Source organism: Leucopleurus acutus (assembly GCF_964270905.1).
Source record: "Leucopleurus acutus genome assembly, chromosome: 17".
In the NCBI taxonomy this organism is placed as follows: Eukaryota; Metazoa; Chordata; class Mammalia; order Artiodactyla; family Delphinidae; genus Leucopleurus; species Leucopleurus acutus.
The window spans coordinates 18,077,060-18,104,370 of NC_139159.1; the positions used below are offsets into that span (position 1 = coordinate 18,077,060).

The 27,311-nt window shown below is 41.3% G+C and overlaps 2 protein-coding genes across 2 annotated transcripts in view; both read left to right on the forward strand.

The window, feature by feature from the left end:
* Positions 1-5,674: 5,674 nt before the first annotated feature.
* Positions 5,675-12,090, forward strand: TMEM70 (transmembrane protein 70). The gene is made up of 3 exons (XM_082859024.1): positions 5,675-5,991; positions 7,242-7,347; positions 11,459-12,090. Exons 1-3 carry the CDS (start codon positions 5,782-5,784, stop codon positions 11,914-11,916), a joined length of 774 nt encoding a protein of 257 aa, XP_082715150.1. The 5' UTR covers positions 5,675-5,781; the 3' UTR covers positions 11,917-12,090.
* Positions 12,091-17,261: 5,171 nt separating this feature from the next.
* LY96 (lymphocyte antigen 96) overlaps positions 17,262-27,311 on the forward strand; it is a 30,646-nt gene continuing 20,596 nt past the window's right edge. The window contains exon 1 of the mRNA XM_082859025.1: positions 17,262-17,833. Coding sequence (XP_082715151.1) covers positions 17,722-17,833 — 112 coding nt within the window. The 5' untranslated portion in view covers positions 17,262-17,721. The remainder of the gene's footprint in view (positions 17,834-27,311) is intronic.

Genomic DNA, 27,311 nt, shown 5'->3' on the forward strand with positions numbered 1-27,311 from the left:
AGAGGTCGGAGACTATCTGCAGAGGAAAGATTGGATAGTGGGAGTGCGGTTGCTATGCTAACAAGATCTTTATGAAGTAGCTTGTCTTTTGTGAAAAGTTGCAGAGCTTGTTGAAGAGCATCCCAACAGCTCGCGAAATCGCTGGCCTCATTTCCTCTCTTCCCGGTACCTTTCAGTGTTTACTGAAAACTAACCACGCCCCCACCCCCACTCTGAGGCCTTTCCCCCACCTCCTGCCCCCTCCCAGCCACAGGGTTGCTCAGCTTCTGGATTCTGAAATCACTCACCGAAAGTCCTGCCACCAGTAGTCAGTTCTGACACCATCTTTGTCACTCCACGCCCCCTTTGCCCCTCCTTCCTCTCCTCGCTCTCCCGGTCTCTCCCCGGCGCGCTTCCCCCCAACCCCCATCCACCTATCATTTTTACAAATCTTACCTCCACTTAAGATGGGGTTATGTCCTGATAAGCCCAGTGGAATTTGAAAATGTCGTAAGTCGAAAATGCATTTAATAGACCTAACATAATTTAGCCTAGCTTATCTTAGAATGTGCTCAGAATGCTTACATTAGCCTGCAGTTGGGCAGAAATCGTCCAATGGAAAGCTTATTTTATAATAAAGTGTTGATTATCTTAGGTAACTTATTGATTACTTGTACTGAAAGTGAAAGACACAATGGTTGTATAAGTGTATTGGTTGTTTACCCTCCTGTTTGGGTGGCTGATTAGGAGCTTCAACACCGGGGAGAGAGTTTCATACTGCATATTGGTAGCCCAGGAAAAGATTAAAATTTCAAATTGTGTATGGTTTCTACTGAATGCATATAGCTTTGACACCATCGTATAGTCAAGAAATTGTAAGTCGAACTATCGTAAATCAGAGCCGTTTTTGCTCTCTTTCCCTTGGTGAAATTTAGGCACCCTTCCAGGAAGGGTGAAACAGCTAAATAAAGTTTACCCTCTGTTTACCGGACTGTGGCATGAAAGGAATGTAGGGCCAAGACTCTCACCATTGCAAGTTGCTCAACTCCTGCTGTTGTGTAATGATGTCCGCAAAAGGAAAACAGATACAGGCGATCCAAAGTTTGTTGACCTAATTAGTGACTTTTGCCTGCAAGACTTTTTTAGTTCATCTGGCAGATAAAAGGTGTTGCAAAAGCAATACCGGACAGACCGTCCTGGGTAAATTTTTCAAAGCCTTTGCAAAAATTATTAAACAAAGTTTTTTGGTTATAATAGCTCAGAGTAGAATTTGGTGGGGAGGAGAGGCAATGGGGTGAGAAGAGAAGGATGTGGGCCCATTTTCAATTATACTTTTCCTCCTCTACTTCAGAAGTGTTGTTTTCTCCAAAACTTTCCCTTTTCCTCATTGCATTATCACATGCTATAAGGGTCACTCTGTTAGTTGCCTAGAGAATGATAGAATTTTCCAGGTGAGGCTACTGAAGCCAGCTAATGCCAGATTTAGGGCTAATCTAGTCTAGGACTGTTTTTTAAAAAACACAAAATTTTACTTAAAAATTTTATTTATTATGTAATCAATATAATATATGCTTATAAAATGCAGAAATTGCAGATAAATTTGGTTTTTTAATACACTTTTACATAGATTATACAGTGTATATATATGGTTATTTATACTATTTATTTTCCAACTTAACAAACCTCAATAACCCACACTTCTGTAACCAAAATCTCAACAAGCATCATTTTTATTGTCAGTATATACTTACATTGTCTAAATGTACGACTCACTTAAGTATTTCCTTAAATGTTGGACATTGACCATATTTCCATTTTTAAATCACTTCATGTAATACTGTGTTCAGTATCTGCAGAAATCTTTGACCATGTTTCTATTTCTTTAGAATATGAACATTTTAAAAGATCTTGATAATCTGTTGACAAATTCTTTTCCCCGAAGATTCTCGTAGTTTATTTTCGAAACTAGTAATGTATAAAGAAGCATTTAGGGTCCTTATCAAAATACTAGCTTTACCACAATTTTTCTTTTCTTTTTTCCATCACACCATTCTGCCCTTTAGCTCATGTTAAAGGAGGGGAAGGGGGCTGGTGGATAGGGAGGAAAGACAGCCAAAAAACAAACAAAAAATACATACAATAATGGTGGTCATACATTCTACAAGTGATAGCCATTTTCAATTTTTCCATCACCCTCCATCTTTAAAGGGACCCTCTCAGATGATATGAATGGGGAATCAAGGCTTATTTTGTAAACAGCCTTAGTATCATTCTAAAATCCCACTCAAATAGTATATATTCAAAAATTGTCTCTAAACTACTAGAATCGGGAAATCTTTTTTTTTTTTTAAAGATGTTGGGGGTAGGAGTTTATTAATTTATTTTTGCTGTGTTGGGTCTTCGTTTCTGTGCGAGAGCTTTCTCTAGTTGTGGCAAGCGGGGGCCACTTTTCATCGCGGTGCGTGGGCCTCTCACTATTGCGTCCTCTCTTGTTGCGGAGCACAGGCTCCAGACGCGCAGGCTCAGTAGTTGTGGCTCACGGACCTAGTTGCTCCGTGGCATGTGGGATCCTCCCAGACCAGGGCTCGAACCCGTGTCCCCTGCATTAGCAGGCAGATTCTCAACCACTGCACCACCAGGGAAGCCGAAGAATTGGGAAATCTTTTTAACCATGAATGACACTTTCATATAATTCTATAGCACAGAATTTTCAGAATATCATCTCATTTTAGCTACTTAGAAACCTTGAGTAGACCAAATATTATTATTTCCATTTGCTTACAGTTTCTGTAGGAAGAAACTAAGCTTAACAGAAGATAAAAATTCAGGTTCTCTCTCTCTCTCTCTATATATATATATATTTAATTAATTTTTGACTGCGTTGGGTCTTTGTTGCTGTGCAGGCTTTCTCTAGTTACTGAGACTGGGGGCTACTGTTCATTGCGGTGCGTGGGCTTCTCACTGCGGTGGCTTCTCTTGTTGTGGAGCAGGGGCTGTAGATGTGCGGGCTCAGTAGTTGTAGCTCGCGGGCTCTACAGCACAGGCTCAGTAGTTGTGGTGCACGGGCTCAGTTACTCCACGGCCTGTGGGATCCTCCCGGACCTGGGCTCGAAACCCGTGTCCCCTGCATTGGCAGGCAGATTCTTAACCACTGCGCCACCAGGGAAGTCCCTCAATGTATTGTTGAAGTAATCATACAAAGAGGCCATTAGACTGAGATGGCTCTGATGCCTTGGTAGTTTAGTGAGCAACCCAAAAGCTAAGCCAGATTCAATTCTTATAAATACCTCAAGGTATTTACAACCAATCACAAACAACCAATCACAAACAGCCAACTAGATTTTCTCAAATAATGCAACAGCATAAGCTATAAGCAGGGACTTCCCTCGCGGTCTAGTGGTTAATACTCCACGCTTCCACTGCAGGGGGCATGGGTTAGATCCCTGGTTGCGGAACTAAGATCCTACATGCCTCACACTGTGGCATAAGCTATAACCAATCAAATAATTTCATTGCTTTGCATGTGCATCTTCTCCATAGAAACCTTGCCCCTAGCTCCTGTCAGTGGAATGCTCCTGACCATTTCCAGATTTGGTGCTGTCCGATTTGAATAAATTTTTGCTCAAATAAACTCAAAAATTTTAGCATGCCTCAGTTTATCTTTTTAAAGATATTAAAGAAAAACACTGTATGAACAGAAAAATTTACATACATATCAGTACAATAATGGCTAATTGATATTGTTTGTAATATGAATTACACTAAAACAAGAGTTTTTGAAAGGTAAGTGGAAGATAACTTTAAAAAAGGGAAGTTACAAAGCAAAGACATGGAAACAATCTAAATGTCCATCGACAGATGAATGGATAAAGATGTGGCATATATATATATGTGTATATATATGTGTATATATATGTATATATACAGTGAAATATTACTCAGCCATAAAAAAGAATGAAATAATGTCATTTGCAGCAACATGGATGCAACTAGAGATTATCATACTAAGCGAATGAGTCAGAAAAAGACATATGATATCACTTATATGTGCAATCTAAAATATGGCACAAATTAACCTATCTACAAAACAGGAACAGACTCACAGAGAACAGGTGTGGTTGCCAAGGGGCAGAGGGAGGGGGAGGGATGGACTGGGAGTTTGGGGTTATTAGATGCAAGCTATTACATTTAGAATGGATAAACAACAATGTCCTACTGTATAGCACAGGGAACTGTATCCAATCTCCTGGGATAAACGATAATGGAAAAGAATATGACAAAAGAACGTATATATGTGTGTAACTGAGTCACTTTGCTATAATATATAATGTGCAGAAATTAGCACAACATTGTAAATCAACTATACTTCAATGAACAAACGAAAGAAAGAAAGTGAAGTTATCCATGAAGAAATAATATAATTTTATCCTTCTGGATACCCAGAAAAAAGTAGACAGGATTTGGAGTTGCGAAGGTGATACTATTTTCGACTATTAGTTTGTTCTTCCCCTATGCCAATAACATATATATTTTATTTTATTTTATAAATTTATTTTATTTTTGGCTGCACTGGGTCTTCATTGCTTTGCGTGGGCTTTCTCTAGTTGCTGTGAGCAACTACTCTTGGTTGCGGTGTGCGCGGTTCTCACTGTAGTGGCTCCTCTTATTGCAGAGCACGGGCTCTAGGCACATGGGCTTCAGTAGTTGTGGCACTTAGGCTCAGTAGTTGTGGCTCGTGGGCTCTGGAGCACAGGCTCAGTAGTTGTGGCGCACAGGCTTAGTTGCTTGGCGGCATGTAGGATCTTCCTGGACCAGGCCTCCAACTCGTGTCCCCTGCATTGGTAGGCAGACTCTCAACCACTGTGCCACCAGGGAAGCCTGCCAGTACCATATTGAGTGAAAAACATGGTTCTGAAATAGCAAGCAAAAGCGTCCTTTACTAGTTGGATGCTCATCCCTCAATACTCAGCTGAAGCTGAAGCCTTTGGGCATTCAGAGGCCAAATTAATCATTCTGTCTCTCGGGCCTCTGCAGCATTTTGTAAATTGGTATATGTCAATTATATTTAAGCATTATATTTTAGCTTATTTTTAGGTGTTTCCCTCACTATGTAAGCATTGTGGATTTCCAATTTTCTTCAGTATCTTTGTATCCTCTGCTTCCAACTTAGTCCTGGTAGTTGGCGAGGCGCTCAAGATCTCTTTAACAAATAATGAACGATTGTGTAAACGGATGAGAGTGATTTCCGAAGACAAATTGGACAAGTATCAACATTATATGAACGAGTTCCACTCATTTTCTACCAACCTATTGGTTGGATTAAATTACTATTCATTTTTGTTCAAACGTGCACTGTATTATTCCTCTGTGCCAACAGGTTAGAAACATTTTCCGCAGAGAAAATGGTGTTTTCGGCACAGAAAATGATGCCCACGAGAATGAAAGATTTAACCCTGCTTCCAGGCTTTGTCCTTCGCGCGTGTCTCTCCCCTCTGTCCTTCCACACGGTTGTAAAGAGCGCCAGACTCGGACGAGGGGAAGCAGCGCGCAGGATGGCCGTTTGCTGGTCCTGGCAGCGAGGGTCAGGTCGGATTCGGATCTCAGCGCACAAGGAACGCGTGTGCCCGGGCAGGTTGCCGGCGGGCCGTCCATTCTGCGCACGCGCAGGCGGCCAGTGCGGCCCGCGGACCTGGCGGCGGCGCTGAGTGCGCGGCTCGTTTCTGCCGCGGTCTGGTGAGGAGCTGCGCCTCGGCGTGCTCGGCTGCCGCCGCAGTGCAGTCGCCGTTTCTGGTCACGCGCGGGATGCTGCTTCTGGCGTTGGGCGGCCCGTGGGCGGCCGGACTGCGGCTTGGTGGGAAGAGGACGGCACCGTGGGCAGCCACTGCGCTCCGAGGCCCTAGGGCGGCCGTCTGGCGGGCGGCCTCCTGCAGAGGCTCCTCGGGGCGGGGCGGCGGCGGGGGCGCGGGGCTGTCGGCAGCCGCGACGCTTCTGCCGTGTCGGTTGCGAGCGCAGGTCGGCGGTCAGAGGGCTCGCGGACCCGAGTAAGGGTGGGGGTGGGAGTAGCACCGGGCCTGGGGAGCCCGGCTCTCCCATAGCTTCTCCCCGGCCTGCACGGCGGCTCTGGTGCTGAAGGAGCCCCGTGCTATGGGGCTGGTAGCAGTGGCCGGCCTCGGCCTGGGCAACAGGCCGGTGCTCCCGGGGATCGCAGCCCCCGCGAGTCCAGCAGTGTCCCTTGGAAAGTGCCTATTTTCTGAGCGATTCCAGTCACTTTACAGAGATGGTTGCAAATCCATTGGGCTTGTGAGGACTCTTTTTTTTTTTTTCTGTCCTTGAGCGCAAGCTCGGAAGGGTTAATTTGCAGCGAAATTTAGATGCTCCACGTGGAGACCGAACTGAAAGAACTCGGGAAACCTGATTTTGAATTTGTTCTGCTTTTTATTAGGTGGCTCTATTTTTAGGAATTCCTTTGCTCCCTGGAAAAATGGGATGGAGACGTTAATCCTTCTCATTTTAATCTGAATAAATTGTCTCCTAATCCTGCCCTGTAAAATATTAGGATTAGCAAACATGGTTGAAACTTGGGAGGAAAGGCCAACGCGGGAATTGGAATCTCATTAAATTTCAGCATAAAGGGATTAGGCATGCTTTTTACATCTTGAAGAGTGTGTGTTGTGAAAGTCATTTTCAGAGGTTCGGGCAACTCTTTTGTTCCTGTGAAATTTGATGTAGGAGTTCAAGTAAAATATTTTCCTTGCGAGGAGCAAGGGATGGATACAAGACCCTTGGGGAAAGAGTTATTATTATTATTTTTTTAAATACTAGCTATAGTATAAATATTTTAGAAGTATTAAAAGCAGTCTGGACTTTAAACTTTCTGAATTTGCAGTATTTTACTTACATAATTAAACTTAATTTTTTAAAAAAGCTAATGCATTTAAATCTTTGACAGTTGGCCGAAAGTGATGTGGAGTAGGAGAAACTATTCCACTAACTTTTTACTTGTTTAAGGTCACACTTTAAAATGCTTCTAGCTGGGATGCAAACTTAGGTCTTCAAACTCCCAATTCAGTGTCTACTTGTGAGTGGAATTAAGGAAAGCCATTGTGTTACTCAGTTTGCTTTCTTTAGCTTTGTAGATGATTTGGAAGAATTCCTTACATCACCCCATGTGATAAGTTTTCTTTTTATTATATTTTTCAAAATAAACTTAAAAAATTTAAAAGTTTATCATGTACTCACATTATAATGGTCTCTTTCAATAGATACCTGTTTCTTGGGAAAGATGTGTTCGATGTTTACATACACAGCTTGAAAAATCAGAAGATGGAAGGCTGATTTATACTGGGAATCTGGCCCGAACAGTATTTGGTGGGTAATCAGAAGTGAGGATATTTCCTTTTTTCTCCCCCTTGTACTTATAAAAAAAGGTTCTTAGCATATGATAACTTATTATTTTAGCACTTCGTAATTGCAAGACAGAAGGAAAAATTATAATTTTTTTCTTGTGGTCTGTTGATAAAAGATTTAGAGGTTAAGACCTTTGCATTTTTAGGAGATTTTTAAAAGGTTTTTGTAGACTCTTATGATTTTGTGATCTTATGGCTGGGCACTAAAGATTCCATCCTTTGGTCACCTCTCGGGATGTTTAGCAACAAAATAAAACAACAAAAAGTGTATGTAATGTTTGAATATGCAAAGGAAAAAAATATGGGCGAATACCTCTTAGGAGTAGTTATTTTGGGTAAGTAGACATTTACAGTATATGTTTTTAGATTTTGCAGTTAAAATGAGCAATAATACTTTTATAATTCAAAGATATATTAATTTTACATTTTTTAGGTCATCTTAGAATTTTCAGCAAACATATTTACTTAGTGGTTTTCTAGGTAGTAGGGAGTTATCGTGGAGAAGGAAAGGGCAGTGTATTAGATAGCTACAAGTTTAAAGCTCTTTCCTTAGGTCATAATTCAGTATTTGGTATGGAATATTTTAGTAGGGAAAGTCAGAAGAACTTAGGTTTGTGATTTGTTCAAGTTCCTGAGGTTGTATTTCATTTTATTAATCTTAAAAAAAAAAGTATAACCTGAAATATCTGGAGGATTATTTTATAGCCAAGTTGGCCACAAGATTTCTGTGCCCCATTTGCATGTGTGTTTTTGATCATGCTGGTGTTAACCAGTTGTCTGAAATTTAATCTGGAAATCTGTAAGTTCTCAAGAGTGTGACATTAAAATAGAGTATGTTTAAAATACAATTTTAGCTATTTAAAACTTTCTGGGAATAAGGAGTGATTATAATCACTATTGAGTGGAGTTCTGAAGTTACTGGAATAATCAGTTTTGGATGGTAGAAATTTCTTCAGAAGTCACAACATGAGTGGGCCACTGAGCCTGTGTCTCATCTCTGGATTGAGGCTGGGATCCCTAGACTGATGCCCTTGAGATGTGTTCACCGTGACCCCCGTGGTACCCTTCTTTCTGAATACAGACACCGTTCCTTCAAATGAAGGGAAGGCTTAATCAATTTTTCTCATGTTCCCACTTGACTCAATTCTGAAGAGAAGAGAATATAAATAGGAATTAATTTTAGTGTGGGTACAATATAATATTTGTGGAAGAGCAGAGCTACGCATGATATTCAAAGTTCTAGAACTGTAACCTGTAGAAGAATTTAATGTTTGAGTTCCTTCAATATTATAGTAATAGAAAGTCACTATACTTATCAGGGATTAATATTTTTTCTGTGTAAAACTGAGTGAGAGACATTAACATAGCGGTACCATTTAAACTACCAAATTGGGTCCTAATTTAAAGATATTTGAAGGGACTTTTAGTTGATGGTTCTTGTTAATTCAGCAACAGAAAATTACGGATGTCATAGTATTCTCTTTTTAAGATGAGTAGAATTTGAACATGAAGATGTTGTGAAAGAAGGGCATCCCAGGCACGGAAGTAGTATGAGCAAAGGCATGAGAATATGTTTAGAAAATAGCAATTGCTTCAATCCAGGCATAATAAAGTATATGTATGTATTAGTTTCCTAGGGCTCTTACAATACATTTCCACAGGCTTGGTGGATTAAAACAACAAAAATTTATTCTCACAGTTCTGAAGGCTAGAAGTCTGAAATCAAGGTGTTGGCATTCCGTGCTGTCTGAAGGCTCTAGGAAAGAGCTTGTCCTTGTCTCTTCCAGCTTCTGGTGGCTCCCAGCAATCCTTCATGTTTCCTTGGCTTGTAGCTGCATAACTCCAGTCTCTGCCTCCTACTTCGCACGGCGTTCTCTGTGTCTCTGCTTGTCTTGTTCTGTCCTTTTAAGGATACTCTCATTGGATGTAGGGCCCACCGTAATCCAGTATGATCTCATCTCAACTTTTAATTGTCTGCAAAGACCCTATTTTCAAATAAGGTCATGTTCTAAAGTTATAAGTGGATGTGAATTTTGAGGGGACACTGTTCAACCTACTATAGTGTGAAAGAGTAATGGGGAAAACAGGTAGTTGGAAGGGCTAAGGAGGCTTTTATATAGAAGGCAACTTGGTCCCCATTGAATCCCATGTGTACCAGTGTCATGGCATCTACCTGTGGGGGGAAGGAATTATTTTAAAATTACTAATGCAAGATAATTAAGCCTTCAAGCAAGAGTGATATATGAGAGTGTCTGCTTTGTTATAGCCTCACCAACAGAGTATGATGTCATATTTTCAGTTTTTGCCAGTTTGGGGGAAAAACGGTATCTCACTGTGTTTTTATTTTTTTTAACATCTTTATTGGAGTATAATTGCTTTACAATGGTGTGTTAGTTTCTGCTTTATAACAAAGTGAATCAGTTATACATATACATATGTTCCCATATCTCTTCCCTCTTGCGTCTCCCTCCCTCCCAGCCTTCACTGTGGTTTTAATTGAATGTTTCTTATGATTGAGGCTTAGCATCATTTCATCTGTTGAAAGGCCGTGTGCATTTTTGTTTCATTGAACTGTCTGCTTATATTTCTGGCATGTTTGTTTATTGGGTTGTTGATCTTTTCTTCCCATATACTAGAAACCTTTTGTGTATTGGGGATATTAACCCTTTGTCATATAAGCTGCAAATATTTTTCTCATTTGTCTCTTTGTTTACGGTATTTATGTCCATGTACATTTTAAAAAGATGATCAGATTTATCAACTTTCCCCTTGATTGCTTCTGTATTTTCAGTCATAATTAGAAAAGTTTACCTATTCTCAGATTATAAAGGACTTCACGGGTATTTTCTTCTTATACCTCTCTTATTTTATACACTTAAATCTCTGGATTATTTGGAGTTTTCCTGGTATGTGGTATGAGGGATCGATTGAATTTTCTCTGAATCTGGTTGTCCCAGCACCACTTATTTTAGATTGTATCTTTGTACTATACTAAATTTCTCTATGCAGTTAGGTTTGTGTCTAGATTTCCCGTTTTTTTCCATTGATCTGTTTATGTACGGAGCCACTACCACACTGTTTTAATTATACAATCTTATGTTTTAGTATCTAACCCTCCCCCCTTTTTTTCTTCCTTTGTTTTTCCAAAATGACTTTATAATCAACCCTTCTAGGATCTCAACTTGCCTGTTTTCCAAACAGATGGTATTTGATCATGTTAAAATTGTACATTCAAACTAAGAAAATTTACATTTTAAGTTATTTATTTATTTACTGTGGTAAAATAGACATAAAGTAAAAGTTACCATTTTGACCATTTTTAAGTATACAGTTCAGAAGTCACTGATTTTTTAATCTTTCTAACGTGATAAGTAAAAATATCTCACTATTTTAACTTGAATGTTTTTCCTTGGTAAAGAAGTTGATTACCTTTCCCATATGTTTCTTAACCACTGGTGGTGTTTTTTTGTTTGCTTGTTTTTCAATTTGCTGTTTTAATGCTGGGCACTTAGCCTGAAAAAGCCCCATATTTCAACGTTTTATGTTAGATCTGTGGAAGTGCTTGTTAATAGAGAGCTTTATTTGATTATCTGCTGACTGAATTAACTTTTATAGTATTCATAAAGATTTTTGAGTAATATTAAACCTTTTATTGGGAGCTGAGATAGAAGCCAGTTAACCCTAAAGCGGACTTCCCAGCTGGAGAGGCAGCGCATTGTAATGGCCAACAGCCTGGACCCTAGAGTCAGATTGCCTGGGTTTAAATCCCGACACAGCTACTTGGTAGCTATGTGACATTGAGCAAGTACCTCATATTTTCTCATCTTTTAAATGGGAGTGATGATGATGATAATTATACATCAGTCTCATAGGGTTTTTTCCTAGATTTCATGAATGAAATATGTAAAGTGCTTAAAACAGAGCCTGGAATGTAATAAGCACTATATAGGTGTTTTGGTTTTGTTGTTTTGATGATGATATTGTAGGGAGAAAGGTGGAAGAATAATTGGATAGGTTGATTCTTTTATAAAAGTTAAAAATGTTAATCTTCTCCCATTTTTTTTCTTATTTAGGTGTGAAATGTTTTTCTTACTCTACAAGTCTGATCAGCCTTGCATTTCTACCGTACATTTTTGCACAACATAATATTATATTTGGAAGTCTGCCTTTGCAAATCTTATTTTATGGCATCATAGGAAGCTTTACAGTGATCACTCCAACACTGCTTCACTTTCTTACAAAAGGCTATGTCGTTCGGTTGTACCATGAGGCCACAACAGACACTTATAAAGCCATTACTTATAATGTTGTGCTTTTGGAAACGAGTACAGTGTTCCACCAGAATGACGTGACGATTCCAAATAGCACACATGTGTTTACCACATTTTATGCTAAAACAAAATCACTGTTAGTTAATCCAGCACTCTTTCCAAACCCTGAAGACTATAACCATCTAATGGGTTATGACAAACCATTCACTTTTGATGTGGAAGAAGCCAGTGAAAAGAAACAGCTTAAAGAAGAGAAATGAGTCTGTCATTTTTATGTTTGTGCTTAAATGTGATTTATGTTCCAGTGTATAATAATTGCCTTTACTTATGATTTTTGTTAGTGACTGATTGTTAAAAAAATAATTTGAAATTGTATCACAGAACTTTCCATTTCCAGAGAATTATGTTCCTTTATAATAAAAAAAGTTACATTTGAAAAACAAAACATACAGTACTCTATCATTTGTGTTAAAAGGGTGTGAAAATACATGTATATGCTGACATATGCATGGTTACTTCTATATAATAAGTGTGATTGCCTCTCAGCTGGGGATTGGATGTCAGAAGCAAATGGGAAAGTTATTTTTCCTTTGTGTTTGGATTTTTCTAAGGATATAGATATTACCTTTTCCCACATTGAAAACTCTTTAAAAATTCACGGATTATGGGAGACTGTTAATCTGCTTCCTTTGGCTCAGAGCACAGGTTTTTGCCTATCATCTCTGGCATGGCTGCCCACGTTAAAGATATCCATGTCCAGTAGGGTGTGGTTAGCTCTTGGGGAAGTGGTGACCTAAGTAGTATCGTCTTCAGTGGTTCCATTTGTCCCTCCATGTACACTCTCCTTTGTTACACCCTGACACAGTGGGAAAATTGTATGTACTACACAGATGGATAGTACCTTTTATAAAATAAAAGTCTCCGTGCTAATGTTAAGTTGGTTCTTGTGAAGGATTTTCAGCCAGGAACAAAGGGCCTCAAATCATGCTATTTAGACTAGAAGATACTGATTAAGTGCCTAGAGGGTGTCAGGTACTGGGCTAGTTGCCAGCGTCACAGTTGAGAACAAAACACCCAGTCTGTAGAGAGCTGCCTAACATCTATCACCTGCCACGATGATAAATCTAATCTTTCTGGCTTGCCTGTGGTATGAGGGAGGTGGATGGAGAAGCAGCAGGGACATCACTGGTTCTTAGGGGAAAGATCAAGTCCGAAGCTGCTAGAAGGTTATAGGAGACAGCTTAAGGTAGAACAGTGCTCATCTTTCTGAGACTTAGAGCCTGCCCTCTGCTAGGATCAGCCAGCTTGTGGCCTTAGTAGAGGGCGGGCTCTATTCTTAGATGAACAAGCTGCCACCACCTCTGTCCTCAGTTTGGGCCTCTGCCTGTCTGCTTTTCTGTCCTTTGTCACCTAGATGTGGACCTGTTGCTATCTTAGCAGTTAATGTGATTTATATCTTTCTGTAGAAAGATTATTCCAGGGCTTCCCTGGTGGCGCAGTGGTTCGTGCCCCGGTCCGGGAAGATCCCACGTGCCGCGGAGCGGCTGGGCCTGTGAGCCATGGCCGCTGAGCCTGCGCGTTCGGAGCCTGTGCTCCCCAACGGGAGAGGCCACAACAGTGAGAGGCCCGCGTACCACAAAAAAAACGATTATTCCATAATCAAATACTCATTATCAAATGTTAGATAAATATTAGAAGAAAACAGTGTTGTTAACATGTCAAAGTTTTCTCTCAAGGGTCAGTTTTCTCATAACTTGTTTTTAGTACATCCTGTCTCTTTCTTTAAATGTCCTATAGCCATGCAACCATTTTGTCACCTGTGGAGTGGAGTGAAAATCCTATTTTTATGAGTATCAATAATTCCTCAATTGTTTAGAGAAAAGAAAAAAGGCTTAAAATACTACATGAGAAAGATGACTTCTCAAGGGCATGATTTGGAGTGAGACCAAGATGTAGAAAAGGATCAGCATGCGTAGGATACCATAATGGTTCATCACTGAAATAAGTCCGCAGAAACAGCTCAGGCCAAGGTAAGAAATATATGCACGTCCTTCCATGCTACTTAACCACCCTCTCCCCAGGCAGAGTAATCTTGGAAAGATTAGGAAGGTGGTGAGTCTCCCTCTACCTATGGGAAGGATATTGAGTCAGTTTTATTTGAGTCCCAAAAGGCAGGGTGATCCCCTTGGACCTCTGGGTTACATCAGATAGTGTACCCTTTGATGATAAGATATAATCCTTTTCCTCAACGTAGATTACGTCATACTGAAAGACTTCAGCTTTTGGAAGCAAAAGTAACAAAACGGTCATTAGGTATGAATGACAGCCTTAGCTTGGACACATTCGTTAAAATTGTACTCTGATTTTTTCAGAAAAAGTGACTCGTCATCCAGATTCATTGTTTCATCTAGACCACTTGCCGTCTACTTTTATTTGGAACCAAATCCCAGACATCATAAGATTTCTTTCTTAAATATTTAATTTTGTAACTCTACAAGATAAAGACTTAAAAAAATAACAATACCATCATAATACCTAAGCTGCCCTTGACCCCAGTGTTATCAAATATCCAGTCTACTCAAATTTCCAATTGTTTCATAATTTTCACCCCCATTTTGTTTGGATTAAGATCTAATTAAAGTTCCCACCTTATTCACACTTATTTTCTAAGTGTCTTTTAAGACTTCTAATATATGGGCCCTTCTATATTTTTCACTTTGTTTTTGTTTTTTTAGGCCCTGCCACATGGCATGTGAGATCTTAATTCCCCAATCAGGGATCAAACCCGGCCCCCGGCAGCAGAAGCATGGAATCCTGACCACTGGATTGCCAGGGAATTCCCTCTTTCACTTTGTTTCCCCCGCCACCCCCTGCCCTTTGCAAATCATCTGTTGAAGAAACTGAGTTTTTTGTTCTATATATGTTTTCATGGTCTAGATTTTCTGATTATATCCCCAAGGTGTAGTTTAACATGTTTGTCTGTCTACTGTATTTGTTATAAATTGAGGCTTTATCAGGTTGAGGTTTGATTATTTTGGACAAGACTGATTCGTAGCTGATGTTGTTTGTATTATTTTTCTATTGTTGCATAACAAACTGCCCCTAAAACTTAGAGGTTTAAAACATCAACAGACATTTATGATATTGCACAGTGTCTGTTGGTCAGGTATTTGGGAATGGCTTAGTTGAGGGGGTGTGGCTCAGGTTCTCTCATGGGGTTGCAGTCAAGATATCAGGCGGTGCTCCTGTCATTTGAAGGCTGGGCTGGGGCAGGAGGAACTGCTTCCAAGGTGGCTCACTCACATGACTGACAAATTGGTGCTGGCCTTTTGGGAGGATGTCTTGGTTTCTTACCACATGGATCTCTCTTTAGAGCTACTTGTTTCCCCCAGAGCAATTGATCCAGGAGAGCAAGATAGAGGGCAAAATGTCTTTTATGATCTACTTTGGAAGTTGCACATTATCGTTGTGCAATATTTTCTTAGTTACACAGTCACCCTTATACATTGTTGGAGGGGACTACACAAGGATTTGCATACCAAGAAGGTAAGGATCATTGGGAGCCATCTTGGAGGTTGGCTACCACCATGTTCACCCATCAAGAAGAATACAATGTCTTTCTGTCTCTCTCTCTGTGACGTTAGCGACTACTAATGCTCAGTGCCCACGTTTACTAATTCATTAGGTGTTGCAAAATGGTTATATTCTATCATTCCTTTTTCATATATTAGCTGAAATACTTCTAAAAGTAGAGAAAAGAGTATGAGAAGGCAAGGGAAACTTGCCTCTCTGTACTATTTGGTTACCGGTAGTTCAGTTTCTATAGAAAAGTCGGGATAAATGCTTGATTCTTTCCCTTTATCAGTTTTCAAAATAGAGTTGGTTTCCTAGCATCATCTGCTGATTAGACTTTAAAAAAATTATTATGAGCTGATTGATTTGAATATATTTGATGTATTTCAGTTCATCGCAGTTACTATCTTATTAATGATCGTAATAGTCTACAGGTAGGCTGAATGTTCATGTCTGGAAGCTGTGAATGTTATGTTAAATGGCAAAAGGGATTTTATAGGTGGATCTTGAGTTGGGGAGATTATCATGGATTATCCAAATGGTTCTACTGTAATCACAGGGCCCTTATAACAGGGAGGCAGGATATCAGGGGAGAGGCGATGTGACGATGGAAGCAGAGATGACAGTGCTGAACTTTGAAGATGGAGGAATGGAAGGATTGCAGCTCTCAAACTGAAAAACGCAAGTAAACAGAGTCTTCCCCTGGAGTCTCCAGAAGAACTAGGTATGCTGACTCCTTGCTTTTAGCCCATTGAAACTGATTTCGGACTTCTGACCTCCGGAACTGTAAGAGAATTCATTTGTATTGTGCATATGTGTGTGTGTTTTCCGCATAGCATGGCTTGTGGGATCTTAGTTCCCCAACCAGGGATCGAACCTGGGCCCTTGGCAGTGAAAATTCAGAGTCCTAACCACCGGACTGCCAGGGAATTCCCCATTTGTATTGTTTTTTTTTAAGGCACTAAGTTTGTGGTTATTTGTTACAGCATCAATAGGAAACCCATCTTTGGTCAATGGGACTGTCATCAAATTGGGTGTCTAATATGATAAGATGTTTTAGGCTCATCTTGAACCTTTTCTGCCTCAGACCTGGAAACAGTAATTTCTCTAGAGTATTTGTTCCTTTTAGTGGGAAATGGTATTTTGAGACTACTAGAAGCATTCATGGATTTGTCCTCTTTTTTTCCCCCACTTAAAAAATATGTAAAATACATATAACATAAAATTTACCATCTTAACAAAATTTTTCTTTTTTTGGCTGCACTGGGCAGCTTGTGGGATCTTAGTTCCCTGACCAGGGATCAAACCCATGTGCCCTGCAGTGGAAGCATGGAGTCCTAACCGCTGGACCTCCAGGGAATTCTCCATCTTAACCAATTTTAAGTGTACAGTTCATTAGTGTTAACTGTATTCACATTGCTGTGCAACAGATCTCTAGAACTTTTTCACCTTGCCAACCTGAAACAATACCCATTGAGCAACTCCCCATTTCCCCAGACTACGCCCCACCCCATGGATATTTACCTTAAAAAAATGGGAAAGTAGTACAGTTCTTTAGTAAAACCTTTTACGAATATGATTATTTTCCTCTAAACCTGTAGGTTTTTAAGGCCCCAACTCCATGCTATTTTTTGGCTACTAATCCCAGACCATGTCCTTTAAAGAATTTCAGGTAGCAAAGCACCTAAAGGGGTGGCTGTTTTTCTAGAACAAAGTGAGAGTTTTGGAATGAAATACATTCCACACACAAAATAATGACCATTTTAAGGTATTCCCTGGACCTGTAATTTGCTAAAGTGAATGCATTCTCAAGCCTGGTGAGACCCCCCCGCCCACCATGCAGAACTACAGCTAATGTCCTGTGTCTGGGGTCTCATCCAGCTGGGCTCTACCCTCTGGCTGAACCTGTTGCCGAGCAGAAACACTTTGTGTGAGCCTGTTCAGTTCAGAGCTTTAGGTTCTGCTTTCTGGCCGTGAGAACTGTTGTATAAAGAACTTGTGGGAGGGAATTCCCTGGCAGTCTAGTGGTTAGGACCCCACGCTTCCAAGCCCAGCGGCATGGCCATAAATAAAGAAAGAAGGAATGGGAGAGGGTGCTTAGGGTTTAAAAAAAAAAAAACTTGTGGGAGAGAGAATAGCAATGCAGAGGGATAAAGAGTGCTAGTCTTTTGATCTTTTAAAGAAGACCTACAGGCTGGTTTCTTTACTATTGATCGGGAAATACCTGATTTTGTTTTTAAAGCTCTGTGCTCTCATTTGTATCACGTGTTCGCAAAGAGTACATTCCGAATCATTTTCCTTTCCTCTTGCAGCAAGTGCTCAGATATTAAACACACACACACACACGTTCAAAAGAGGAAACAGTCGGATAGGAACTCAGAAATCATGTGACTGATGACTAAGTTAAATTTTTTCTACTTATTAAAAAGGAAGAGTCTGATGATTAGTTACTGACTGTCCTTGCATTTTTAAAGTTTTGAAGATACTGAATCATGTTCCCATTTATGCTTTTTTCCGCCCTGTTTTCTTCCACATTTACTGAACCTGCAGAGAAACGCTGGATCTGTAACTCCTCTGACACAAGTGTTTGGTACTCCTACTGTGGTAAGTACGAGGGCAAAAGCAGGTACTCATAATGTGAACTGTTCCAAGGGCAAGTTTTCACAGGAACCTTTTTCTGCTGTCGCCGGGATGCAGGAAATGACCGTATGTTCCGGCTGCTGGGGAGGCTGCTGGCAGCAAAAGTGATGTCTGGTTCCTGCCCTGGGTGGATTTTCTCGATCCGTCACTGGCCTCACAGGTCTCTGAACTGTGTTGCACTTGACCTCCAAGTGCTTCTGTCCTTTCTTGTGGTCAGCTATCTCTACCTTGAACCCAGTTTCAGATTCTTCCCAGTTTGGGCAGAACTATCTGCTTCTGAGATTTTGCCTCAGCCCCAAGACTGACCGGGTCTTCTTGAGAAGGTAGAACAGTCCTAAATGCTGCTTGGAATTGATTATAGCTCCAGGCCATGATTTTTTTTTTTTTTTTTGCGGTACGCGGGCCCCTCACTGTTGTGGCCTGTCCCATTGCAGAGCACAGGCTCCGGACGCGCAGGCTCAGCGGCCATGGCTCACGGGCCCAGCTGCTCCGCGGCATGTGGGATCTTCCCAGACCAGGGCTTAAACCCGCGTCCCCTGCATCGGCAGGCGGACTCTCAACCACTGCGCCACCAGGGAAGCCCAGGCCATGATTTTTTGTTTTCAACGTTATGTTGGGTGTATAACAGGTGCTCTGTGTTTCAGGCTGTGGTTTTTGAAGGCTCTTGGAATTACCTCCCTAATTGGATGTAAGGCTGATTCTGTCCGTTATTGTGTGACCTTGAGCAAAGTCTTGAGCCTCTCTGTGCCTCAGCTTTTTTTATCTGTAAAGTGAAAGTGATTTCCGAACCCATTTTACAAGGATTGTTTTGAGGTAAAATTTTTAGCACAGAGCCACATAGAAACAATAATATTGATTACTTAAAAAAAAAATCAAAAAAAAAAAATCAGCCACACTCTAATGCTATTTACTGGTTGGATCACTGTTGTTTTGTGTCATCTTGTTTGGTTTGGTTTTCCCTCTTCCTCTACAAATATCTGCTGGTCTGAAAGCACAGCTTCGGGGCTTGACTACTGCTTTGGTTTGGTGCTTGCGTTGTGTTGCTCACTATAGGTTGGTTTCTACTCACTAGTGGTATCAGGAAGGTTTAAGGGGATGCTCCCGAAAATACTTGCTAGCTGAAATCCTCATGGGAAAAAAGGATTTATGGTCTAATCATTTGGGGGAGATTTACAAATGTACTTTGAGTTCTGAGAAGTTCTGCAATCAAGAAACCTGTTTAATGCCCCGATTTTCAGTTTTATTTTGTTTTACTTTTTGAGTGTGTGTTTACAATCCTGCAAATACACTCTGGCAAATATTAATATAAAGTTACTTCTGGGGGGCTTCCCTGGTGGCGCAGTGGTTGAGAGTCCGCCTGCCGATGCAGGGGACACGGGTTCGTGCCCCGGTCCGGGAGGATCCCACATGCCGCGGAGCGGCCGGGCCCGTGAGCCATGGCCGCTGAGCCTGCGCGTCCGGAGCCTGTGCTCCGCAACGGGAGAGGCCGCAGCGGTGAGAGGCCAGCGTACCGCAAAAAAAAAAAAAAAAAAAAAAGAAAAAAGTTACTTCTTGGGAATTATGGTAATTGCCAGATGTGGGAACAAGACCTAAGTGTATGACTAGTCTCAGGCTGGTGGCTTTTTTTTTCTGTTTGTGATTATGCTGCATTCCCTGAAAATTCCCCACCCCGCAAGGTCAGTTTACACTGCCCTGTTCCAGGCCCTCTTCAGTGCACTCGGCGCTCTTCTCTCCACTTCTTTGGCGCTTCTGCTCCATGCACTGATTATGCCACCTTCTCTGTGCTGTATTTCCTGTGCCCTTTATTTATATAACACTTCATATTATTATTTAGCTTTTAATCTTCCAGTAACACTAACTCAATTTGTCTTCTGATTTGATTTTTGAGGAGAGAATTTATCTGTTTCTCTCCAATGCTGAGAAATTCTGTGGTCCTTTCCTGCTGCCCCATGGATATAGGGACCGTGGAGAGCAGGTGGGATATACAGCTAAGCGAGACCCTGCTTGCTGCCATGCCCCTCTCCCCTGCCCCTGCCACATCAACCTTTCCCTGCCTTAGAGAATCCATCCTGACTGAGATGGAAACGCGTCATTTGTGGGAAGCACTGATCCCTCTGGGTATTATTGTCAGGAAGTTGGTGACGACAATTCAGTCTTTTCTGTGAGGATGATTCCCATTTGGCCAAGCTACTGGGCATACACGGTATACCTGTTTGCTAGGGCTGCCATAAAAAACATCACAGACTGGGTGGCTTAAACAGCAGAAATTTATTTCTCACAGTTCTGGAGCCAGGAAATCCAAGATCAAGGGTCAGTTGGTTTGATTTCCTTCTGAGGCCTCTCTCCTTGGCTTGCAGATGGCTGTCTTCTTGCCATGTCTTCAAATGGCTTTTTCTCTGTATGCACTCATTCCTGGTGACTCCCTGTAGGTCTAAATCTCCTCTTCTTCTAAGACACCAACGGTATTGGATTAGGGCCTACCCATATGACCTCATTTTAACTTAATCACCTCTTAAAGGCCCTGTCTCCAAAGACAGTTACATTCTGATGTACTGGGGGTTAGAACTTCAACATATGAATTTAAGGAGAACACAGTTCAGCGCGTAACATACAGAAATGGCAAGAATTGGCTGTTTTATCCTCCACCTTTGGAAAAGGCAGAAAATGTGGCTGTCTGAGTCAGTCCACAGAGCCCTGGACATACACCGTCCTGTAACCTAGAGTTGTGAGACTCAGCTCTAACCTTTTTCTGGGCTATGGCTAGTCCTGAAACTCAAGGAATTAATGGATTATTTAATTAAACCAATATTCACTGAGAATCTGTCATGTGCCTGTTCTAGACACTGAGGATATTATCTAGCAGTGAACAACAAGACAGAAGTCACGGGGCTTCCCTGGTGGCGCAGTGGTTGAGAGTCCGCCTGCCGATGCAGGGGATGTGGGTTCGTGCCCCGGTCCGGGAGGATCCCACATGCCGCGGAGCGGCTGGGCCCGTGAGCCATGGCCGCTGAGCCTGCGCGTCCGGAGCCTGTGCTTCGCAGCGGGAGGAGGCCACAACAGTGAGAGGCCTGCGTACCGCAAAAAAAAAAAAAAAAAGTCACGGCCCTCCTGGAGTTTCGATCAGTGAAATATTCAGCATGTCAAATGGTGGTGATTGCTGTGAGAGAAAAATAAAGCAGGGGAGGGGATAGAGAGTACAGAGATGGGGATGGGGGTTGCATTTTAAATTAGGACAGGCAAGGAAGGCCTTACTGAGAAGGTGACTGTTTAGCAAGGACAGGAATAGTTGAGGGAGTGAGCCACGCCCATATCCAGCGGAAGGGGTGGAGGGAAGAGCAAGCACAATGGCCTTGAGGTGGGAACGTGGCTGGTGATGGAGGGATAGCAAGGAGGCCAGTGTGGCTGCGATGGAATGAGCGTGGGGGAAGTAGCAGAAGATGACATAGAAGGGAATGGGGAGAGGGTGAGGGCCATGTAGGTCAGGGAACGACTTTATCTCTTACTACGAGTAAAGCCTGGTCTGGCTCCTGGGTTGATAATAATCTGTAAGGCGGCAAAAGTGGAAGCAGGCAACCTGTTGGGAAGCTGTTGCAATAATCCAGGCGAGCGAGAGAATGGTGACTTGGACCAGAGGGGGAGCATTGGAGGCGATGAGGGGGGGTCCGGTTCTGGAAGTATTCCAGCATGGTCCTCTCAGCTAAGTGAGTGTATCTTGACATTTTGAGTGTCCCCCCAACTCCAAGCAGGCCAGCCTCTTTACTGGCCTTTATTTATACTTGCGTTGATATATATGTGTACTATTCTCTAAACTGAAATATTCGTGTCCATCTTTCTGTTTCATGGAAACATCTGAGGTCCATCAAAAGTCCTGCCTCCCGTACAGAGCCTAGTCAAGTCAGTTGAATTTAATCCTGTTTACTACGTCTTTAATAGGCATTAGGTTTCCTTATTATGCTGAGGAATACTGAGAATGCAAAGGTTATGTTAAGATGTAGCTGGTATCTTCAAGGAACTTCTGGCTTTTGTCTTACTTATGTGTAGTAGGAGGGATAACTAAACATATCACCAGGATTCATTTGTTTATTCTACAAATTCAACATGGCCACTGGGAAGTCTAAGAGCCATTTGGAACTAGGACTTTTATACTCCTTTCCAAATCTGTTTCTTCCTAAATCTTCCCTATCTCATCATCCACCTAATTCCTTACCCCCCAACCAGGGGTATCCTTAATTATCTCCCTTATTTTTTACATCGTATTTATCGATGATTCCATTTTTAATATCCCCAGAATATATTCTAAAGCCAACTACTGTTTTTTTTTTTCCTGGCCACACTGTGTGGCTTGTGGGATCTTAGTTCCCTGACTAGGGATTGAGCCCAGGCCATCACAGTGAAAGCACCAAGTCTGAACCACTGGACTGCCAGGGAATTCCCCAACTACTTTTTTTTTTAATTTAATTTTTATTTTATATTGGAGTACAGTTGATTTACAATGTTGTATTAGTTTCAAGTGTACAGCAAAGTGATTCAGTTATACATCTACAAATATCCATTCTTTTTCAGATTCTTTTCCCATATAGGTTATTACAGAATATTAAGTAGAGTCCCCTGTGCTATACAGTAGGTCCAGTTGATTATCTATTTTATATATAGTCCCAAACTCCGAATTTATCCCTCCTCCCTACCTTTCCCCTTTGGTAACCATAAGTTTGTTTTCTATGTCTGTGAGTCTGTTTCTGTTTTGTAAATAAGTTCCTTTGTATCATTTTTTTAGATTCCACATATAAGTGATATATGGTATTTGTCTTTCTCTGTCTGACTTACTTCACTTAGTATGCTAATATCTAGGTCCATCCATGTTGCCACAATGGCATTATTTCATTCTTTTTTTTTTTTTTTTTTTTTTTTTTTTGGCGGTACGTGGGCCTCTCACTGTTGTGGCTTCTCCCGTTGTGGAGCACAGGCTCCGGACGCGCAGGCTCAGTGGCCATGGCTCACGGGCCCAGCCACTCCGCGGCATGTGGGATCTTCCTGGACCGGGGCACGAACCCGTGTCCCCTGCATCGGCAGGCGGACTCTCAACCACTGTGCCACCAGGGAAGCCCTGTTTCATTCTTTTTTATGGCCGAGTAATATTCCATTGTATATTCCACATCTTCTTTATCCATTCCTCTGTCGATGGACATTTATGTTGCTTCCATGTCTTGGCTGTTGTAAATAGTTAAAGCCAACTACTTTTCACTGTCCTTTGCTCACCACTCATGTCACCTTCGTCTCTTCTCTGGCCTCTGCAACATCCTCTTAAATTGGCCTTTCTCCACTTTAATTCTTGCCTCCATACAATCAGTTCTTAGCATAGAGACCAGAGAGATCTTTTAAAAATGTAAATATGTTATATAATGTTATTTCAGTTGCTTAAAGCCCCCCAGTGGCTTTTCACTACAATTAGAGTGAAATCCCAACTTTGTACCAAGGCGTCCAAGACCCCTTGAGGTGGCCCTTGCCTACCTGTCTGATTCCTATGATTCCCATGATTCCCACCCTCCTTCATTATTTTCCATTTACACTGACCTATATTATTATTACGGTTATTGTTTGTATTACCAATATAACAAGCATAAAATTTACCCTTTTAATGATTTTTAAGTGTACAATTCAATGATATTAAGTACATTCACATCACTTTGCAACTATCACCATTATCCATTTTTGGAATTTTTCCTCATCCCAAACAGAGACTCTGTACCCATTAAACAATAACTCCCCATTTCTCCCTCCCCCCTAGTCCCTGGTAACCTCTACTCTCTGTCTCTGTGACTTTGTCTATTATATGTATCTCATGTAACGGTCTTTGTGTATATATGTGTGTGTGTGTTTGTTTTTGTTGCTTGAACATGTCAAAGTCATTGTCACCTATGAGTCTGTACTCCTGATTACAGTGTTCACAGGGTTGGTTGCTTTCTGTCACTCACTTACTGGATACTGTAGTTGAGGTGTCTCTACCCATTGCCACCCCCAACTCCTCCGTCCCCACCGTACACTCAGTCTTTCTCTCATGGCCCTGTTTGATTTCTATATTAGAGTGTCCATTTATCAAGAGCCGGGCCCTTGCCTGTTTTGTTCATTGTTTCTCTAGTGCCTAGAGCAATATTTGGTGCTAAGCAGAAGTGAATAAACACACATTTATTATCTACAGTGTGCTGTGCGCAAGAGACATGAAAAATGAATGAGACATGCTTCCTGCCCTCAAGGTTTGTGCTATTTTTATGAGGAAGACTGACATGCAAGCAAATAATTGTAGTAAACATTTTTTTTTTTTCTTGCGCTATGCGGGCCTCTCACTGTTGTGGCCTCTCCGGTTGCGGAGCACAGGCTCCGGACGCGCAGGCTCAGCGGCCATGGCTCACGGGCCCAGCCGTTCCGCGGCATGTGGGATCTTCCCGGACCGGGGCACAAACCCGTGTCCCCTGCATCGGCAGGCGGACTCCCAACCACTGTGCCACCAGGGAAGGCCCTGTAGTAAACATTTTAAATGACCATTGAAGGATGATCAAGTACTGTGAATGATAGTGTGTTTGTGGCTGTCAGGCTGGGGAGGTGTGGAGGAGTCAAGGAAGGCTTAACAGCATTGTTGATATTTGAATACATTTTGAAGGCAGACAAGGAGTTTCTAGACCGATGAGGACAGGGCATTCCTGTCAGAAGGAACTGCATATTTATGTAATGGAAATTCTGCTAAAGAGGTAAAATGAAGTGCTGTGGTGGTTCAACTCCAGCTAATGCTTCCTCCCTTGATCTCCAATAGTACTTAATACCAACACTCAGGGTGGCACTGGTTTCATTTCCTGTGCCAACTGCAGTTGCCTGGACTGTTGGGTTAAGAAGGATTCTGAGGCAGAGCTCAGTGGGAAAAAGTGCTATGATGGATTCACAATGCTGACATTTGTGGTTGCAGGGGAAACCGGAGGCTCTTGTACTGTGCTTTTGCTGAACCTGGCCACTGCTTTCTTTGGTATTTAATAAACCAAATGTAGAATTTTACCATAAACATGGTGACTTTAAAGTAATAAAGCTATTTTCTGTTAGTTCCCCAACCTTTGCAAGTAAATTAAAAGTCACATGCTATGTACTGTTATGTGATCTTTTGATCCTTACATCTAATTTTTTTAATGTATGGTGGTCTCGTCTTCCTAGAAAAATCTTAGGCTTCCTGACATAAAGATTAAGGTTACACTTCTATGCTCTGCCCTCACTCCACCCTACCCCACTCTGCCTTGCTCTGGTGCTGGCTTAACACTGAGCACCCATAGGGGTATTCTGAACATTTGTCTGATTGCATTGACTTGTCGATGGTTTCATCATAATCAGACCAACTTCAGACATGTGGGAAACTTAACTGAAAATAGAGAATTGCCCTTATGACATACAACATGGCCCTGGTGATTCACTGCTTTTAACGTGTTCCCGGCTTTGCTCCAGAGTCTTGGTTTTCTTGCTCTGAGGGTCTTCTACAAGCTTATCACTGAGAAAGAAGAGACACATTGCACTGTGCTCGGTAATGCATATGGAAGTGCCCACGTTTCAATACCATGTCAACCTTTCATGGTAAGAAAGTTAATAAGTATATTAATTATGCAAACCTTCAAAAATATAGGTGAATAAAAAAGAAAAGAAGGCACCATAAGCCTATCACAGTTAAGAGTTAACCACTATGAACATTCTGATATTTTGGTAAATATTCTTTTAGATATATAATGATATATGTTGAAAACAGTAAAAGTAGAACCATATTGTATATACTGTTGGGTAACCAGCATTTTTTAAACTTGATAGTATACCATAAACATCTATAACATTAAATATCATAAAAATTCATATTAATGACTGTATATTAATTCAGTAAATAGATGCACAATATTTATTTATTCAGTCACCTCTGAGCATTTTTTTACTTGAGATATAATTGATATATAGCATTATATTAGTTTCAGGTATACAACATGATTCGATATTTGTATATATTGTGAAGTGATCACCACGATAAAGCTAGTTAGCATCCATCACCTCACATAGTTAGAATTTTTTTCTTCTTTTGGTGAAAACTTTTAAGATCCACTTTCTTAGCAACTTTCAAATATGTAAAACAGGGGGCTTCCCTGGTGGCGCAGTGGTTGAGAGTCCGCCTGCCGATGCAGGGGACGCGGGTTCGTGGCCCGGTCTGGGAAGATCCCACATGCTGCGGAGCGGCTGGGCCCGTGAGCCATGGCCGCTGAGCCTGCGCGTCCGGAGCCTGTACTCTGCAACGTGAGAGGCCACAACAGTGAGAGGCCCGCGTACCGCAAATATGTAAAACAGTATTATTAACCATAGTCACCATGCTGTACATTACTTCCCCATGACTTATTTATTTTATAACTGGAAGTTTGTACCTTTTGACCCACTTCACTCATTTCTCCAATCTTCCACCCCCTCCCTCTAGCAGCCTGTGTGTCTGTGAGTTTATTTTTTGTCTTTTGAGTGTGTTTGTTTTTTAGATTCCACATATAAGTGAAGTCATACAGTATTTGTCTTTTTTTTGGCTGTGCCACATGGCTGATAGGATTTTAGCTCCCCAACCCGGGCCCTCGGCAGTGAGAGCTCGGAGTTCTAACCACTGGACCGCCAGGTAATTCCCTGTCTTTCTTTGTCTGACTAATTTCACTTAGCACAGTGCCCTCAGGTTTCATCCATGTTATTGCAAATTGGGCAGGTTTTCCTTTGGTCATAATCCACACAGGAATAAACATCTTTGCATCAGATGTTTGTGAACATCCATGATTCGATGAAATGACTGTTAATATAGCTCATTCTGTGAGACTTTTATTGCAGGCAAACTCAATTCATTGAATGAGAGATGTTAACATTAATTTTAAGGGTTGCATTCAGGAGCAAATTAAATAATACTGGTTTAGTCTCTTTCCCCTCCTCCTCAGTGCTTTTATAAGCTCTTCTACATCCTTCTTGAAACTTCTTATTTAGGAAGATTTGTTTATTAACTCATTCATTCATGTATTCAGTCACTTACCATTTACTAGAATTCTAAGTACTTGATGTGTATTTTCTATTTTTAACCAATGGAACATACAGAGAGGTGAGGAGAATATAGAAAGGAAGAGCAATGTAGAAAAGAACAGGTTAAAAAGTATGAAAATGGAACAAGTAATTTTATGAAAATATGTTTTGGGGAGTTCACCCCCTTCCCCACAGTTTAAAGTAATTCACTACCTTCAACCTCCACCTTAACAATGTAAGGGCATTAAAATACTAATCTGTTTACATTATAGGGAGTTTTTTTGGTATTCATACAGTATTTTAAATTTTATTTTACTGTGGTAAGAACATTTTACATGGGATCTACCCTCTTAAATTTTTGAGTGTACAGTACATCATTGTTGACCACAGG

Coding starts and splice junctions, on each gene's coding strand:
- TMEM70 (XM_082859024.1), top strand. CDS start 5,782: ATGCTGCTTCTGGCGTTGGGCGGCCCGTGGGCGGCCGGACTGCGGCTT. Junction 5,992..7,241: donor CGTGTCGGTTGCGAGCGCAG/GTCGGCGGTCAG, acceptor CTCTTTCAATAG/ATACCTGTTTCTTGGGAAAG. Junction 7,348..11,458: donor TCTGGCCCGAACAGTATTTG/GTGGGTAATCAG, acceptor TTTCTTATTTAG/GTGTGAAATGTTTTTCTTAC.